General features: G+C 46.1%; 1 protein-coding gene across 1 annotated transcript in view; it reads left to right on the forward strand.

Annotated features, from left to right (window-relative positions):
- LOC120044907 (spermatid perinuclear RNA-binding protein-like) overlaps nucleotides 1-20,349 on the forward strand; it is a 189,124-nt gene that overhangs the window by 108,992 nt on the left and 59,783 nt on the right. Inside the window, exon 3 of the mRNA XM_038989638.1 lies at nucleotides 6,345-6,568. Within this exon, the coding sequence (XP_038845566.1) occupies nucleotides 6,566-6,568 (3 nt within the window). The 5' untranslated portion in view covers nucleotides 6,345-6,565. The remainder of the gene's footprint in view (nucleotides 1-6,344; nucleotides 6,569-20,349) is intronic.

Genomic DNA, 20,349 nt, shown 5'->3' on the forward strand with positions numbered 1-20,349 from the left:
CATAGATACAGAACAAAAAGACTGAACGCCTGGGTCGCGTCCATAGATACAGAACAAAAAGACTGAACGGCTGGGTCGCGTCCATAGATACAGAACAAAAAGACTGAACCGCTGGGTCGCGTCCATAGATACTGAACAAAAAGACTGAACGACTGGGTCGCGTCCATAGATACAGAACAAAAAGACTGAACGACTGGGTCGCGTCCATAGATACAGAACAAAAAGACTGAACGACTGGGTCGCGTCCATAGATACAGAACAAAAAGACTGAACGACTGGGTCGCGTCCATAGATACAGAACAAAAAGACTGAACGACTGGGTCGCGTCCATAGATACAGAACAAAAAGACTGAACGACTGGGTCGCGTCCATAGATACAGAACAAAAAGACTGAACGACTGGGTCGCGTCTCTGGCAACCAAACCATCAGAACGAACGACCAGCCTGCTTGGGAAGCAACCCTATATTTGTTTTAGAACTATATATTGTGGAAGGATGAAATAGTGTGCATAAATTAATCAAAATAACGTTTTTAATGAAAATATGTCAATCATTATTTGAATATGTTGGTAACCCGTTGTATAAAAGTGATAATGCCCTCGAAGCCGGTGTTTATAGGATACATTGGCTAGTCACGAACTGTCTAGTACACAGCCTAACAACACCCGTGCCAATATTTCCTCCAAACACCGGCTCGGAGGGCGTTATCACTTAAAGAACAGACTGTCAGTGATCAACACTAGCCCCATGCTGCAAGGACGTGCATGTGGAACAGTGTCTGTCAAAGCAACTGTCCAGTGAAAATCTCACTTTTAAAAGTTAATATTCTGTTAACTCATAGCCAAATAATGTTGTTGACTCGTCCTATACTCGTATTTGTGGCCAAAGCATAAATTGGAGAAAATATATATATTTTTTAAACTCAACCTCAAAGTTGTATCTCAAACAGACAGTTTAAAAAAAAAAATGCTATTTCCTCATAGATGATGATGTCATCCCTCCTAAGGAGGATGTGCTGGCCAATCAGCGGTCTACTCGCATTAATATTTGTAGTGACCGGTATACACCCAAACCATTCTATTGTTGGGGTACGCCCATACCATTCCAACACAGGAAATATGCTTTTTAACTTAATTACAATTCTTTGGAAGGAAAACAATTTCACTCATATTGCAATTAATTATAGGTCATATTTCATAGAAATGTGGAAACACTGGACATTTACTTGTAGATTATTAGCCTACAGTGGAGCAGCATAGATGGAGACGCTTACAGAGGACACAACTGGCCGTGTGTGTGAAAGGTCACTGCTGTCATACACAGAGCAGATGAAGGGATTCAGCTGTGGGATGGTTTTGTCATCGGATGGTCGGGGGACTGGAACATAATTATTTGTACAATGCAAATTGACCACAACTAAGCCCAAAAATAGATTGTATTTGAAAAAATATTGTCATTACCTTGATTACATTGAAACACAATCACATCTTTTTTTTCAGGGAATACTTGGTGAACAGATTTCCTATTTATTTATTGTTTTGGCTACATTCCCAGTGATTTTACATTTTTTATTTTATTTGAACAAAAACTACCCCCCCACCCTTCCCGACCCCCTAAAAACGGTTTTGGGGGGCAAAAAAAGTGCTTTTTTTAAACCTTTATTTAACTAGGCAAGTCAGTTAAGAACTAATTCTTATTTACAATGACGGCCTAGGAACAGTGGGTTAACTGTCTTGTTCAGGGGCAGAACGAGAGATTTTTACCTTGCCAGCTCGGGGATTTGATCTAGCAACCTTTCGGTTACTAGCCCAACGCTCTAACCACTAGGCTACCTGCGGGTCGGTTTAGGGGTCGTGGGGGGAAACTGCTGCCCTAAATGGTCCTTATGTTATTAACTGTTAGGAGTCAGCCTTCACTGACAGACCCAGCTGTTCTCCCTGTCTAGTGGCTTGATCTAACCAGGCTAAACACCCTGGAAACTAGACCAATCAAGGGAGTGTGTGTGTGTTTACAGTAGGTGTATGCGTGTATGTCTGTAAGAAACAAAACAATTAGAAGGAGCAAACAGGAGAAAGGGAGTCAATACCACAATGTGACTTGTTCTCTTGTCAGATAGAGAGGCTAGCTACATGCTGCTGGCTCTTTGCTGTGTGGTTTTCATCTTGGTGGAGTCATTTCCATGGTTAAGTGCCTGTCAGGCCCAGTTCTTCCCCTCTGTAGGGCTAATGAGTTCACTACTGGCAGCGGAGGACAGGACAGACTGCATGGGGCTCAATGCTGCAAGAGAGCCATTTGTATCACATTCAAAGGAAGACACACACACACACACTGGAGCTTTCTGCAATTTGTATCACAATTAAAGGCAGGCAGGACTCTGTCACAGTGGTGTACAGCTCTGCTCTCATTGCTGACTAGACGAAGGGTAGCTGGAGTCTAAATATTTTGCATCTGACTTGGGGGAAAATTGTCAGTGCGCTCTCTCTTTCAATCACAGTTTCCACAGGAGTGAATATGAGGCCCAGTCTTGTGTCGCTGCAAAGTCACTTCCTCTCTGAAATGTAGAAATGTCATCATACTGGTTACAACGTCTCACTCTCTCTCCAGATGATTTGGTGTTTTGCCAAACTCGTAGGTTTCCTGTTTGGCAACTTCTGTTCTTTATATAACTCCATTTCCCTTTATGAATACTGGTTCACTGTGTTTCAAATGAACAGGCAAGGTGATACCCAACCTCTCCATTCTCAACTGAAAGTTGTTACCACACACATCTCTCATCCCCCGTTGTTGTTGACTTGCAGACTAGTTTACATCCTGGTTTGGTTTTGCATAATGGTTCCTGAGAGGGGAAGGTCACTTCCTGTTGTGAGACTGTGACATGGCATATCTGCCCAGTATCACTCTGGGTTGAACGTAAACACTGAGATTTTTCCCAAATTATAGCCATTCCAGCCTGGACCCAGATCTGTTTGTGCTGACTTGCAAACTGCTATGGTCACAATGACTGTTCACAACGACCATAGGAGTTGGCCATACAGCACAAACAGACCTGGGACTAGGCTAGAGCCATTACCGTTGATAGAAAACTGCACTTCCCATTTTGGGAACCAACCACCATGTGTGACTGTAAACCAATGGTGTTTTGTGTTACAACAATCCTTAACGACAGTCTGGAAAGCTCCTCCATACAGCTCTCGGGGGTGTGGTGTTGTTTTAGTAGAGCTCTCGGTGGTGTGGTGTTGTTTTAGTAGAGCTCTCAGTGGTGTGGTGGTGTTTTAGTAGAGCTCTCAGTGGTGTGGTGTTGTTTTAGTAGAGCTCTCGGTGGTGTGGTGTTGTTTTAGAAGAGCTCTCGGTGGTGTGGTGTTGTTTTAGTAGAGCTCTCGGTGGTGTGGTGTTGTTTTAGTAGAGCTCTCGGTGGTGTTGTTTTAGTAGAGCTCTCGGTGGTGTGGTGTTGTTTTAGTAGAGCTCTCAGTGGTGTGGTGTTGTTGTAGTCGAGCTCTCAGTGGTGTGGTGTTGTTGTAGTAGAGCTTGGTGGTGTGGTGTTGTAGTAGAGCTTGGTGGTGTGGTGTTGTTTTAGTAGAGCTCTCGGTGGTGTGGTGTTGTTTTAGTAGAGCTCTCGGTGGTGTGGTGTTGTTTTAGAAGAGCTCTCGTGGTGTGGTGTTGTTTTAGTAGAGCTCTCGGTGGTGTGGTGTTGTTTTAGAAGAGCTCTCGGTGGTGTGGTGTTGCTTTACTGTTCTGTTCCATGATAATGGGGTTGATTGGTAGCGTTGCATGTGGCTGGTGGCTAGTTAAACCCAGAGTCATATATTTAAATACATGGCTCTTGTCAAACCCAATCCAAGTGTCCCTGTGGCCTCACTGGCATAGCAGTGGTATGTGGTGGTTTTATCTATAGCAAAGCAGCACTTACTCAAAGTCAGTCAGTCACACTGCAGTCAGAGCAGCTAGAGACCAGAGCAAGCTGGGAGGATATACTGCTGGTTGGGGTACCTCCTCCTCTACTGGGATGTGTCTATAGCACCCAGTCAGTCACACTGCAGTCAGAGAGGGCAGGTTCTGGTAGGGCAGCAACGGCAGGTTCAGGGAGAGAGTGTCAGCCTCTTATTTGATGCGTATGTTTTGAGAGGCGGGGGACCTTTACGGCATTCCATACAGGACAGGGTGGAGAGGTTTAGCCTGGCTGACGCAAGTCTGTCACTTTAGCCAGGCAAGGAGAGGTACGGTTACATCACAGCTATACCGCTGCTGTTTGGGATGAGAGGTCCCGAATGTACGTGCCCTCTGACACACTGGTGTGTGTGTGTTCCTGCCTGCGTCCTGTCCACCTCTGGTTCTTCTACCTGCCAGCCCATAGCTGCCCAGTTGATCTAATCCATGGGAATGGAGATTGTTTTCCAGGGAAACCACAACCACCGGACTTAACACGTCAAACTTTCCACCGTTTGACACTCCCCTTGTTAATCTGTGATACATGATGAATGAAGATTGTGAGTTATTATTCTGCCAGGCTAAATCCCCCATTAACATAGTGAGAGGAGCAGACAAGATGAGAGAGAAACGAGTTGAGAGGAGCAGACGAGGTGAGAGGGAGACGAGGTGAGAGGGAGACGAGGTGAGAGGGAGACGAGGTGAGAGGGAGACGAGGTGAGAGGGAGACGAGGTGAGAGGAACAGACGAGGTGAGAGGAACAGACGAGGTGAGAGGAACAGACGCGGTGAGAGGAACAGACGCGGTGAGAGGAACAGACGCGGTGAGAGGGAGACGAGGTGAGAGGAACAGACGAGGTGAGAGGGAGACGAGGTGAGAGGGAGACGAGGTGAGAGGGAGACGAGGTGAGAGGGAGACGAGGTGAGAGGAACAGACGAGGTGAGAGGAACAGACGAGGTGAGAGGAACAGACGAGGTGAGAGGAACAGACGAGGTGAGAGGAACAGACGAGGTGAGAGAGAAACGAGTAGAGAGGAGCAGACGAGGAGAGGGACAGACGAAGTGAGAGGGAGACGAGGTGAGAGGAACAGACGAGGTGAGAGAGAAACGAGTAGAGAGGAGCAGATGAGGAGAGGGACAGACGAAGTGAGAGGAACAGACGAAGTGAGAGGAACAGACGAGGTGAGAGGGAGACGAGGTGAGAGGGAGACGAGGTGAGAGGGAGACGAGGTGAGAGGAGCAGACGAGGTGAGAGGAGCAGACGAAGTGAGAGGAGCAGACGAAGTGAGAGGGAGACGAGGTGAGAGGAGCAGACGAGGTGAGAGGAGCAGACGAGGTGAGAGGAGCAGACGAGGTGAGAGGAGCAGACGAGGTGAGAGGGAGACGAGGTGAGAGGAGCAGACGAGGTGAGAGGAGCAGACGAGGTGAGAGGAGCAGACGAAGTGAGAGAGACGAGGTGAGAGGAGCAGACGAGGTGAGAGGAGCAGACGAGGTGAGAGGGAGACGAGGTGAGAGGGAGACGAGGTGAGAGGAGCAGACGAGGTGAGAGGAGCAGACGAGGTGAGAGGAGCAGACGAAGTGAGAGGGAGACGAGGTGAGAGGGAGACGAGGTGAGAGGGAGAGCTGACAGACAGATAGGCTAGGCTCGAGTGGGCAGCAGAATCATTTAGGCTAGATAAATCACAGAAACTGGAGCAGGCCGTTTTTGAAAATGCATGTCTCTGTAAGTGTTGGTGTATCTGTCTGTCAGTATGTCTGTGTAACTGTCAATGTGTCTGTGTAACTGTCAGTGTGTGTGTGTGTGTGTGTGTGTGTGTGTGTGTGTGTGTGTGTGTGTGTACATAACAGCAGATAAAAACAAGCTTCACATCAGTGGTTTTTCCACAGCTCTCCTCCCAGATCATGAAATATGAATAAGGCTGGACTGTCTCGTCTTCAGCTTAGCAATGCATTCTCCTCTCTCTACCTGCAGACAAAGACTAGGCCATAACCCTGCTGAGGTGTGTGTGCACTAAAGTAGGAAAGGGGGTGAGGAGCGGTCATGTATTGTAGCTGTAGGATCATTATTAAGGAGGGTTTTGGTAGATAATATACTATTGTCTGGTTACATTGACTGATCAGTATTTTCCTTTCTCTCTCTCTGTCTCTCTCTCCCTATCTCTCTGTCTCTGTCTCTCTCCCTGTCTCTTTGTCTCTCTCTCTGTCTCTCTCTCTCCCCCCTGTCTCTCTGTCTCTCTCTCTCTCTCTCTCTCTCTCTCTCTCTCCCTGTCTCCCTGTCTCTGTCTCCCTGTCTCTCTCTCTCTGTCTCTCTCTGTGTCTCTCTCTCTTTGTCTCTCTCTCTCTGTCTCTCTCTCTTTCTCTCTCTCTATCCATCCATCCATCCTTCTTTCTCTCTCCATTTCTCTCTCTCTCTCCCTCCAGGTGAGACAGAGGAAGTCCGGTCTGTAGTCTGGGGGGCTCAGTCAGAGGGGAGCGTATGAGGAGTCAGAGAGCAGAGGAAATCCCTGACCTGTCCTGATAACACATCGCCACACCGGCAACGCACCCGGAAACTCACCCGGCAACGCACCCGGAAACTCACCCGGCAACGCACCCGGGTCACAAAAGGAGACAAACAAGGAGCCCCCACTCCTCCTGCAGGCATGGTAAGTAGTGTGTATGTGTGTTTTTATGTTTGTGTGTGTGTGTGTGTGTGTGTGTGTGTGTGTGTGTGTGTGTGTGTGTGTGTGTGTGTACGTGCGTGCGTGCGTGCGTGCGTGCGTGCGTGCGTGCGTGCGTGCGTGTGTTTCTGCTTGTGCAAGTGCTTCCTGTCAGAATGTGTATGATGCGTGAGGAGTATCAATATGTTAATCTATTTTGTTAGACAGTGAAAGCTGCTGACTATTTTCTACAGTAGACATACAGCTCAATACAGTTATTGAGTTATTGTTCAGCGGAGATACTTGTTTAGTAGATAACAACCTGGGAAGTCTGCAGCATAGATGCTTTTTATTTGTTATTTATTTAACATATTTTACTAGGCAGTTCAGTTGAAAACAAAGTCTTATTTACAACAATGGCCTGGAAAGAGGCAAAAGGCCAGCATAGATGGTCCCTAGATTGTGTTACTAATGTCAGTGTGAAGACAGAGTTGAAGTAGGTGGATGGTGAGGTGTGTAATATTACTCTGATCAGTAAGACAACAGTGCACCTAGACTTGGGCCATGACTTGGTTCATCAATGGGGGGAGAGGGGAGAAATAGAGATAGTAGAGGAAGTGAGCGAGAGAGGACTTCAGGAACACGTTGGATAGAGGAGAGGAAGAGCAAAATGGAGAGAACAAGAGAGGAGAAAACGAGCAAGGTAGGGAGAGAGAATGAGAAAGGAGAGGAAGAGAACAAGGGACGGAGAGTGGTGGAGGAAGAAAGAGAGAGTAGTGGAGGAAGAGAGAGAGTGGTGGAGGAAGAGAGAGTGGTGGAGAGAGAGAGTGAGTGGTGGAGGGAGAGAGAGAGTGGTAGAGGGAGAGAGAGAGTGGTAGAGGGAGAGAGAGAGTGGTAGAGGGAGAGAGAGAGTGGTAGAGGGAGAGAGTGAGTGGTAGAGGGAGAGAGAGAGTGAGTGGTAGAGGGAGAGAGAGAGTGAGTGGTAGAGGGAGAGAGAGAGTGAGTGGTGGAGGAAGAGAGAGAGGAAGAGAGAGATAGGTGGAGGAAGAAAGAGAGAGTGGTGGAGGAAGAGAGAGAGATAGGTGGAGGAAGAGAGAGAGAGAGTGGAGGGAGAGAGAGAGAGGGAGAGTGGAGGAAGAGAGAGAGAGAGAGAGATATGTGGAGGAAGAGAGAGAGAGTGGTGGAGGAAGAGAGAGAGTGGTGGAGGAAGAGAGAGAGTGGTGGAGGAAGAGAGAGATAGGTGGAGGAAGAGAGAGAGAGTGGAGGAAGAGAGAGAGAGAGAGAGAGATCAGGGATTGATTAATGGTTCTTACCCCTGACTCTGAAGTTGAGCCCCAGGGGAGCGAAGACAGCACCATGAATTATTAAAAGGGAGGAGGGGGAGGGGGGAAGGAGGGGGAGGAGAGGAGGGGGAGGGGTGAGGTGTATAGGGGGCGTTCATAAAAACCCTGGATAATGAGGGCTGTGCTCACCATAGCTAGGCTGTTTAGGAAACACACACACACACTGATAAATGTACGCACGCACGCACGCACGCACACACACACACAGCCACAACCACAACCCCACCACATACGACACCACGCCACACCACATAATAGGGTTGGGCGGTATCCAGAGTTCTATACCTTCATACTGTGCCATCCCAGGATATACGGTATTACCAGTAGTGCACACAAGGGGCTCTATATATATTTTTTTTTAAACAAAAAAATACCCCCAAAAACGCCACTTACCAGAATGCTAACAAGTACTAAGGATGTATCATAGCGGATGCTAGGTAAATGCTAACGATCGCATGAAAACATTTATTACTAGGACAGACAACCCAGCTCATAAAGTTATGCAAGTATCTGAAAATGCAGCACGAACAAAACAAATATTATCTTCATCCAGGATGGGATTGTCTCTGATGCTGCTACCAAGAAGCTTGATCTTGCAAACTAACGTAAGATATTAAGCTGTAATGTAGTACATATAGCACTACATTAGTAGTGAATTTCATACAAGTGTAACTTGATCACCTCACTTAAGTTCGCTGCATAGATGACTCACCTCACGAAGCTCCCATTTTGCTCTTTGTTGCTTCTTTGTAAACAAACACACGTGACTGGCTCAAACCGCTGTTTTGGGAAACTAGAACCAGTTTTGGGGCGGCAGGTAGCCTAGTGGTTAGAGCGTTGTGCCAGTAACTGAAAGGTTGCTAGATCGAATCCCCGAACTGACAAGGTAAAAAATCTGTCATTCTGCCCCTGAACAAGGCAGTTTTATTTCACCTTTATTTAACCAGGTAAGCTAGTTGAGAACAAGTTCTTATTTAACCAGGTAGGCTAGTTGAGAACAAGTTCTTTATTTAACCAGGTAGGCTAGTTGAGAACAAGTTCTTTATTTAACCAGGTAGGCTAGTTGAGAACAAGTTCTTTATTTAACCAGGTAGGCTAGTTGAGAACAAGTTCTTTATTTAACCAGGTAGGCTAGTTGAGAACAAGTTCTTTATTTAACCAGGTAGGCTAGTTGAGAACAAGTTCTTTATTTAACCAGGTAGGCTAGTTGAGAACAAGTTCTTTATTTAACCAGGTAGGCTAGTTGAGAACAAGTTCTTTATTTAACCAGGTAGGCTAGTTGAGAACAAGTTCTTTATTTAACCAGGTAAGCTAGTTGAGAACAAGTTCTTTATTTAACCAGGTAGGCTAGTTGAGCACAAGTTCTCATTTACAACTGCGACCTGGACAAGATAAAGCAAAGCAGTGCGACAAAAACAACAACACAGAGTTACACATGGAATAAACAAGCGTACAGTCAATAACACAATAGAAAAAAAGAAAGTCTATATACAGTGTGTGCAAATGGCATGAGGAGGTAAAGCAATAAATAGGCCATAGTAGCGAAGTAATTACAGTTTAGTACATTAACACTGGAGTGATAAATTAGCAGATGGTGATGTGCAAGTAGTGAAACTGGTGTGCAAAAGAGCAGAAAAGTAAATAAAAACAATATGGGGATGAGGTAGGTAGATTGGGTTGGCTATTTACAGATGGGCTATGTACAGCTGCAGCGATCGGTTAGCTGCTCAGATAGCTGATGTTTAAAGTTAGTGAGGGAAATGGAAGTCTCCAGCTTCAGCGATTTTTGCAATTCGTTCCAGTCACTGGCAGCAGAGAACTGGAAGGAAAGGCGGCCAAAGTAGGTGTTGGCTTTGGGGATGACCAGTGAGATATACCTGCTGGAGCGCGTGCTACGGGTGGGTGTTGTTATCGTGACCAGTGAGCTGAGATAAGGCGGAGCTTTACCTAGCATAGACTTATAGATGACCTGGAGCCAGTGGGTCTGGCGACGAATATGTAGCGAGGGCCAGCCGACTAGAGCATACAGGTCGCAGTGGTGGGTGGTATAAGGGGCTTTGGTAACAAAACGGATGGCACTGTGATAGACTACATCCAATTTGCTGAGTAGAGTATTGGAAGCTATTTTGTAGATGACATCGCCAAAGTCGAGGATCGGTAGGATAGTCAGTTTTACTAGGGTAAGTTGGGCGGCGTGAGTGAAGGAGGCTTTTTTGCGAAATAGGAAGCCGATTCTAGATTTGATTTTGGATTGGAGATGTTTGATATGAGTCTGGAAGGAGAGTTTACAGTCTAGCCAGACACCTAGGTATTTGTAGTTGTCCACGTATTCTAGGTCAGAACCGTCCAGAGTAGTGATGCTAGTCGGGCGGGTGGGTGCAGGCAGCGAACGGTTGAAAAGCGTGCATTTAGTTTTACTAGCGTTTAAGAGCAATTGGAGGCCACGAAAGGAGTGTTGTATGTCATTGAAGCTCGTTTGGAGGTAATTTAACACAGTTAAACACAGACGACACATACAGAATTGTGTCGTCTGTGTAGAGTTGGATCAGGGAATCACCCGCAGCAAGAGCGACATCGTTGATATATATAGAGAAAAGAGTCGGCCCGAGAATTGAACCCTGTGGTACCCCCATAGAGACTGCCAGAGGTCCGGACAACAGGCCCTCCGATTTGACACACTGAACTCTATCAGAGGAGTAGTTGGTGAACCATGCGAGGCAGTCATTTGAGAAACCAAGGCTATTGAGTTTCTCAATGCACAATACTGTCTTTTATCGATGGCGGTTATGATATCGTTTAGTACCTTGAGCGTTGCTGAGGTGCACCCATGACCAGCTCGGGAACCGGATTGCACAGCAGAGAAGGTACAGTGGGATTCGAAATGATCAGTGATCTGTTTATTAACTTGGCTTTCGAAGACTTTAGAAAGGCAGCGCAGGATGGATATAGGTCTATAACAGTTTGGGTCTAGAGTGAGAGGGGGATGACTGCGGCAGCTTCCTAATCTTTAGGGATCTCGGACAATACGAAAGAGGTTGAACAGACTGGTAATAGGGGTTGCAACAATGGCGGCGGATAGTTTTTGAAAGAGAGGGTCCAGATTGTCTAGCCCAGCTGATTTGTACAGGTCCAGGTTTTGCATCTCTTTCAGGACATCTGCTATCTGGATTTGGGTGAAGGAGAAGCTGGGGAGGCTCAGGCAGGTAGCTGCGGGGGGTGCGGAGATGTTGGTCGGGGTTGGGGTAGCCAGGAGGAAAGCATGGCCAGCCGTAGAGAAATGCTTATTGAAATTTTCGATTATCATGGATTTATCGGTGGTGACCATGTTTCCTAGCCTCAGTGCAGTGGGCAGCTGAGAGGAGGTGCTCTTGTTCTCTATGGACTTTTACAGTGTCCCAAAACTTTTTGGAGTTAAAGTTAACCCACTGTTCCCCGGTAGGCCGTCATTGTAAAGAATAATTTGTTCTTAACTGACTTGCCTAGTTAAATAAAGGTTAAATTTAAAAAAAAAGAAGAAAAAAAAGCTTCATAATGGAAAAACTTCTAGTACCGGTAAACTTCATAACAGGCAAATTATCTAACAGGCAAAATGATGAACGCGATCTGCTTTATCTATTACCTAGTGCACAAGTTGACTGCAGGTATTTATTTTAAAAGTACTAATATTCAAAGCCCAAAACACATCACTAAGCAGAATGCTAACAAAATGCTAATATGTACTAAGGAGTCCTGATAGAGAATGCTAACTAAATGCTAACGAGTGCATTGCGAACATTTTGTGCAGTTTCTGACCTAAACTATATTAGTATAAAAGTAACAAAAAAAATGCTACTCACATTTTCTGCACGCACAAAAGGAATATTAGGCAGCAAGGCTCTTGATCCAGGAAAAGATTCTCTGCTGTTACCTCGCAAATGCTTGATTTTGGAAGAAGCTAACCACTTAGCTAGAAAGCGAACTAGCTACTAAATTAGCAAACCAAATGCACAACTGCAGAGCATTTAGCAGATGTTAGGCAGTTAAGTTAATAGTTATAAGATATCTAGCTTGCAAACATTTAGTTGTGAATTCCATACCATACTTAGACCACCTGGCGCATGCTGCATGACTACAAGGCTCTGGTCTCTCATCGTTGTGTGCTTGTAAACAAACACCACGTGACTGGGGACTACCGTAAGCTAAATATTACTGTGACAGGTGAAATAAAGAACGCAATGTTCTCTATCTCCTAACATATTGCACAAGTTGATTGCAGGCATTTACTTAAAAAGTAGCTACAAATATTGAAATTTATAAAAATAATTTTAAAAAGAAATAGTTTCCATGGTATTGAAAAACCATCCTATGTTTTTTCCCAAATACCCCGGTATATGGTATATACTGTATACCACCACAGCACATACCACACCACAGCACATGACACCACAGCACACCACACTACACTACAGCACACCACATACCACACTACACCACAGCAAACACTACTCCACACCACTCCATACCACACACTACAGCACATGACACCACAGCACACTACGCTACACCACACTACAGCATACCACAGCACACCACACTACACCACACTACGCTACACCACACTACAGCATACCACAGCACATCACACTACACCACAGCACACCACACTACGCTACACCACACTACAGCATACCACAGCACATCACACTACACCACAGCACACCACACTACACCACACTACAGCATACCACAGCACATCACACTACACCACAGCACACCACATACCACACACCACATACCACACCACATTACACCACACCACACTACACCACAGCACACCACATACCACACACCACATACCACACCACGCTACACCACAGCACACCACATCACAGCACACCACATTACACCACAGCATACCATACCACAGCACATTGCACACCACATACCATACCACAGCACATTGCACACCACATACCACACCACACTACACCACAGCACACCACATCACATCACACCACATTACACCACACCACATACCATACCACAGCACATTGCACACCACATACCACACCACAGCACACCACACTACACCACACCACATTACACCACAGCACACCACAGCACACCACACTACACCACACCACAGCACACCACATTACACCACAGCACACCACATACCATACCACAGCACATTGCACACCACATACCACAGCACACCACACTACACCACAGCACACCACATTACACCACAGCACACCACACTACACCACAGCACACCACAGCACACCACATTACACCACACCACACTACACCACAGCACACCACATTACACCACAGCACACCACACTACACCACAGCACACCACAGCACACCACACTACACCACACTACACCACAGCACACCACAGCACACCACAGCACACCACACCACAGCACACCACATTACACCACAGCACACCACAGCACACCACACTACACCACACCACAGCACACCACACCACAGCACACCACACCACACCACAGCACACCACACTACACCACACCACAGCACACCACATTACACCACAGCACACCACAGCACACCACACTACACCACAGCACACCACACTACACCACACCACAGCACACCACAGCACAGCACACCACATTACACCACAGCACACCACAGCACACCACAGCACACCACAGCACACCACACCACAGCACACCACATTACACCACAGCACACCACAGCACACCACACTACACCACAGCACACCACAGCACACCACACTACACCACAGCACACCACATTACACCACACTACAGCACACCACAGCACACCACATTACACCACACTACAGCACACCACAGCACACCACATTACACCACAGCACACCACACACCACACCACAGCACACCACACCACAGCACACCACACTACACCACAGCACACCACAGCACACCACACTACACCACACCACAGCACACCACACTACACCACAGCACACCACAGCACACCACACTACACCACACTACACCACAGCACACCACAGCACACCACACTACACCACACTACACCACAGCACACCACACTACACCACAGCACACCACAGCACACCACACTACACCACAGCACACCACAGCACACCACACTACACCACAGCACACCACAGCACACCACACTACACCACAGCACACCACACTACACCACAGAGCCCTGCTTCCTTATTGTTTTTTAATTTGATTTTATAATTTGTGTGTACACACACACACACACACACACACACACACACACACACACGCACACACACACACACACGCACACACACACACAGAGACACACACACACACACACACTCAGACACAATCCGTCTGGCATCTATATCTCTAAATGACTAAAATGTATTGACTTCTCAGGGAGAGTGTTGCGACCTTGTTATACTCCTCAGCACTGCTCTGGCCAGGACAGAATGAATAGCATTAGTGATCTAGGATTAGGTCCCGCCTGTTATTCATTATGATTTAAAAGATCCAAATCGATCCTAGTTTTGTATTGTAGTTCTGGAACATTATCATTAGGTATGCGCTTAACAATTCACGCTGGGTATTGTAGTGTTTATGGTAGAAGTATGTAAAATGGCAGTTGCTGTCAGGACCTCAAACAGAGCTAGGACTTACTGATTGTGTGTGTGTGTGTGTGTGTGTGTGTGTGTGTGTGTGTGTGTGTGTGTGTGTGTGTGTGTGTGTGTGTGTGTGTACAGTATACTGGATCTCTCATTGTCTCTCTCTATACCAGATTTATAGTGGTTGAATGACCCCATTCGCTGAGACTAAGTAATTGGGAAAAGGATCCGGCTTTCCAGCCGTGTGTGTGTGTGTGTGTGTGTGTGTGTGTGTGTGTGTGTGCCTGCCCTGCGTGTGTGGTAATTTGAAAGGTTGTTAAAACCACAATAAAACGAGGCCATCTTTTGTGCAGGAGCTACCAAGCGTTGTGCTGATAAATCACAGGCTGAATTTTTTATGCAATCTGCCCGGGGCTGGTCCTATCCCTCTCCTCTCTCCTCCATTTCACTCTCTCGACCTGCCCTTCCACGACCCTGGATACATTCATCACACACAGCATCACTCTGTTCACCCAACACTCACTATGGCCATGTGACACACACACTGTCCACAGGTGTGAAAAAACACAAGTGTGCGAAACACTCCACATGGCACACACACACACACACACACACACAAAAAAAATCCGCACACACGATACATACCTCTACATTTTACACTCACAATAGGAATGGTACACACACATCACTGAACAGTATGTGCATTGTTCCCTAGAGAGCAACTCTCTCTCTCTCTGCTCTCACTACACACTAGTTATTGTATACAAAACGTTAAAATGAAGTTAGGATCCTTAACGTTAAGAAAATCCCTTATGGGAAAACTTATTTTTTATTTTTTTATTTTATTTTTTTACACAATATTAAAATCACAGTGCAGCTGGCCGGCCTGCTCTTTCTCTTAGCTAATAATGCGAGAGTGCGTTCAGTCTTCGGTCTATTGCATGTAGAATATCCTAGCCTGTTGATGTTTTTGATTTTCTAGACTATTCTTTGATAGGCCCTGTTTTACACAAGTTGCGAGACATTGCACGCCAAAAATTGCGAAATACGTCTGCCTGGTGGCCGACCTGCCTTCTACTGTGTCCCTTCCTTCTCTTTCCGTCCTTCGCTTTGCTCGCTATGAAAGATGCATGTGTTTGTTTTCGGAAGTACTTCAACTAATCAGCCTTCTCCGTTCCAAAAATCCTGAACCTTAGGAGTCGATTCCTGGCAGAAGATGTTTTCTTTCTAGTAAACGTCTTGGTAAGTCACGGTATTTAACAAACTTTAAAGTACTTTCTTAGGAGAGAGTGGTCTCTAGATTATTTGATTGACAGTTCTGGTCGCCTATTGATGGACGTTAGTCCCGCTGCAGAAGCGGCATTCCTTTACAGACAAGTAAAATGCCCGTTTAGTTGCGCTTCGGAATTTTCTCCAGAGAAGGTTTCGTGTCGGCATTTAAAAGCCGTAGTGTACCCTTCCAGACAGACATGCCGTAGCCGAGGCGCTTTCAAGGGTATATGACTGCGGTAGATATAACCTTTTTAACTTCATTTTAACTTCGTTTTAACAGAAAAAAATGGCTGTTTAAACATTAATCAAAATGTTCCATTTGTCACATTCCTAACCGCACACAATCTCTTGACCTTGACACCTGGTCAGCCAGTTTATGGGGGAATAGCGAGGGTGTGTGTCTGTATGTGTGTGGGAACAGGGCTTTGCCTGCTAACAGACCAGTAAGGGGTTAGCGTGCTAACAGACCAGTAAGGGGTTAGCGTGCTAACAGACCAGTAAGGGGTTAGCGTGCTAACAGACCAGTAAGGGGTTAGCGTGCTAACAGACCAGGAAGTGGTTAGCGTGCGAACAGACCAGGAAGTGGTTAGCGTGCTAACAGACCAGTAAGTGGTTAGCGTGCGAACAGACCAGTAAGTGGTTAGCGTGCGAACAGACCAGTAAGGGGTTAGCGTGCGAACAGACCAGTAAGTGGTTAGCGTGCGAACAGACCAGTAAGTGGTTAGCGTGCGAACAGACCAGGAAGTGGTTAGCGTGCGAACAGACCAGTAAGTGGTTAGCGTGCGAACAGACCAGTAAGTGGTTAGCGTGCGAACAGACCAGGAAGTGGTTAGCGTGCTAACAGACCAGGAAGTGGTTAGCGTGCTAACAGACCAGTAAGTGGTTAGCGTGCTAACAGACCAGGAAGTGGTTAGCGTGCGAACAGACCAGGAAGTGGTTAGCGTGCTAACAGACCAGTAAATGGCTGGACTGAAGATATTATTATTGGAGGGCAGTGCTGCACATTCACTACACAGCACCGCTCCACATGTATTACACCATCTAATGTGTTTATGTAATGTGGCTGACTGGCTTCAGCCTCAGTGGAGCGGTAAATGTCTGGTGTAATTGGTTTGGTGTAAAAGCAAGCATAGAGCAAAGGTAAATACAACACTCTTGGCAGTTGGAACGCATACACACACACACACACTCACACACACACACACACACACACACACACACACACACACACACACACACGCTTCGCAGAGTCTGCTGTGTAAACACAAAAACACAGACACAGTACACACATCCATTTCATCTCACAATTATTAAATACAGTAGTCAAATAAATGTTAGTAATTACAGGTACTTTCAAATGAAATCAAATCAAAGTTTATTTGTCACGTGCGCCGAATACAACGTTTACTTACAGGCTCTAACCAATAGTGCAAAAAAGGTGTTAGGTGAACAATAGATAAGTAAAGAAATAAAACAACAGTAAAAAGACAGGCGAGGCTACATGCAGACACGGGTTAGTCAGGCTGATTGAGGTAGTATGTACATGTAGACATGGCTAAAGTGACTATGCATATATGATGAACAGAGAGTAGCAGTAGCGTTAAAGAGGGGTTGGCGGGTGGTGGGACACAATGCAGATAGCCCGGTTAGCCAATGTGCGGGAGCACTGGTTGGTCGGCCCAATTGAGGTATTATATACAGAGAGTAGCAGCAGCGTAAAAAGAGGGGTTGGGGGGGGCACACAATGCAAATAGTTTGGGTAGCCATTTGATTACCTGTTCAGGAGTCTTATGGCTTGGGGGTAAAAACTGTTGAGAAGCCTTTTTGTCCTAGACTTGGCACTCCGGTACCGCTTGCCATGCGGTAGTAGAGAGAACAGTCTATGACTGGGGTGGCTGGGGTCTTTGACAATTATTAGGGCCTTCCTCTGACACCGCCTGGTGTAGAGGTCCTGGATGGCAGGCAGCTTAGCCCCAGTGATGTACTGGGCCGTACGTTTGGACCATTCTAGTTTGCTGTTGATGTGGATACCAAGGAACTTGAAGCTCTCAACCTGCTCCACTACAGCCCCATCGATGAGAATGGGGGCGTGCTCGGTCCTCCTTTTCCTGTAGTCCACAATCATCTCCTTAGTCTTGGTTACGTTGAGGGATAGGTTGTTATTCTGGCACCACTCGGCCAGGTCTCTGACCTCCTCCCTATAGGCTGTCTCGTCGTTGTCGGTGATCAGGCCTACCACTGTTGTGTCGTCTGCAAACGTAATGATGGTGTTGGAGTCGTGCCTGGCCATGCAGTCGTGGGTGAACAGGGAGTACAGGAAGGGACTGAGCACGCACCCCTAGGGAGCTCCAGTGTTGAGGATCAGCGTGGCGGATGTGTTGTTACCTACCCTCACCACCTGGGGGCGGCCCGTCAGGAAGTCCAGAATCCAGTTGCAGAGGGAGGTGTATAGTCCCAGGATCCTTAGCTTAGTGATGAGCTTTGAGGGCACTATGGTGTTGAACGCTGAGCTGTAGTCAATTAATAGCGTTCTCACATAAGTGTTCCTTTTGTCCAGTTGGGAAAGGGCAGTGTGGAGTGCAATAGAGATTGCATCTGTGGATCTGTTTGTGCGGTATGCAAATTGGAGTGGGTCTAGGGTTTCTGGGATAATGGTGTTGATGTGAGCCATTACCAACCTTTCAAAGCACTTCATGGCTACGGACGTGAGTGCTACGGGTCTGTAGTCATTTAGGCAGGTTGCCTTTGTGTTCTTGGGCACAGGGACTATGGTGGTCTGGTTGAAACATGTTGGTATTACAGACTCAATCAGGGACATGTTAAAAATGTCAGTGAAGACACCTGCCAGTTGGTCAGCGCATACCCGGAGCACACGTCCTGGTAATCCGTCTGGCCCCGCAGCCTTGTGAATATTGACCTGTTTAAAGGTCTTACTCACGTCGGTTACGGAGAGCGTGATCACACAGTCGTCCGGAACAGCTGATGGTCTCATGCATGCCTCAGTGTTGCTTGCCTCGAAGCGAGCATAGAAGTGATTTAGCTCATCTGGTAGGCTTGTGTCACTGGGCAGCTCGCGGCTGTGCTTCCCTTTGTAGTCTGTAATAGTTTGCAAGCCCTGCCACATAAGACGAGCGTCGGAGCCAGTGTAGTATGATTCAATCTTAGCCCTGTATTGGTATCCTCGTCCTAGATATCCGCACATTTTCAGCTGCAGACTGGTAAAAGATCGTCTAGGATTTGTTCCTTCTGTAGCAATCTATTGGTCTCTAATATCTTAACATTCGTGACGTCCAGTTCACACCGTCCGTCTCTTTGGTTTGTAGAGATTTAAATTTCAACATGTGGCTACCGCTTCATGCTTTCTGGTCTAATGTAACTTTTGTCGGAAGTGGGTTTTATACTTTTGTCGAAAAGGGGGCGTTCCATGACGCCGTGTAATGTCTGTGCTTACAGGGGCATGGCCACTGACTGAGCATAAATTACTATGAAAAACTATTCTCATTTAGAAGAGTAAGATCACATTGTTATTTTTCCAAAAGTATTCTTATACTCAATCATTCATTTTATACAACATTCAGATGCAAACCCCATAATTGAGAAGTGTATACAAACAAAGATACAGTAATGTGTCTCTTGTCCCTCATGAGGTCAACAAATGAAACAAACTCGACATGACTGTTCCTTAAGTGTCCACGGACCACTCCAACTGCTTGGAATACAGAAATACTGTTCAATTATTCACCCTTTTTATGTGACTGCTCCTGTGTGTAGATAGTTGACAGTGCAGCCGAACCTCGTGGCGTGTGACCGAGTGGTGACAACTCCCAGAGGACTTCTATTTCAACACGGTGTTAAAAGGCCATTAAACATGTCTACTGTATAGGATCTGTTATTGATAATATTACTGTATGTGCCGTGTTGGTGATTCAGGCTCTTCTTCAAGTCTCCTTATACTTAAAACCTCTAGCTACTTAACCTTTCTAGCGCAGGCGTTCCGCTAGCGGAACCCCCCCACAACATTCCGCTGAAAAGGCAGCGCGGGAAATTCAAAAATATTTTTTAGAAATATGTAACTTTCACACATTAACAAGTCCAATACAGCAAATGAAAGATAAACATCTTGTTAATCTACCCATCGTGTCCGATAAAAAAAAAAAATGCTTTACAGTGAAAACACAACATATGATTACGTTAGATCACCGCCAAGTCCAAAAAACACAGCCATTTTCCCAGCCAAAGATAGGAGTCACAAAAAGCAGAAATAGAGATAAAATTAATCACTAATCTTTGATGATCTTCATCAGATGACACTCATAGGACATCCTTTTACACAATACATGTATGTTTTGTTCGATTATGTGCATATTTATATCCAAAAATCGTAGTTTACATTGGCGCCATGTTCAGAAATACCTCCAAAATATCCGGAGAAATTGCAGAGAGCCACAACTAATAACAGAAATACTCATCATACACTTTGATGAAAGATACATGTTTTACATAGAATTAAAGATACACTTGTTCTTAATGCAACCGCTGTCAGATTTAAAAAAAACTTTACGTAAAAAGCACACCATGCAATAATCTGA

This window comes from Salvelinus namaycush, chromosome 3 (assembly GCF_016432855.1).
Source record: "Salvelinus namaycush isolate Seneca chromosome 3, SaNama_1.0, whole genome shotgun sequence".
Taxonomy (NCBI): domain Eukaryota; kingdom Metazoa; phylum Chordata; class Actinopteri; order Salmoniformes; family Salmonidae; genus Salvelinus; species Salvelinus namaycush.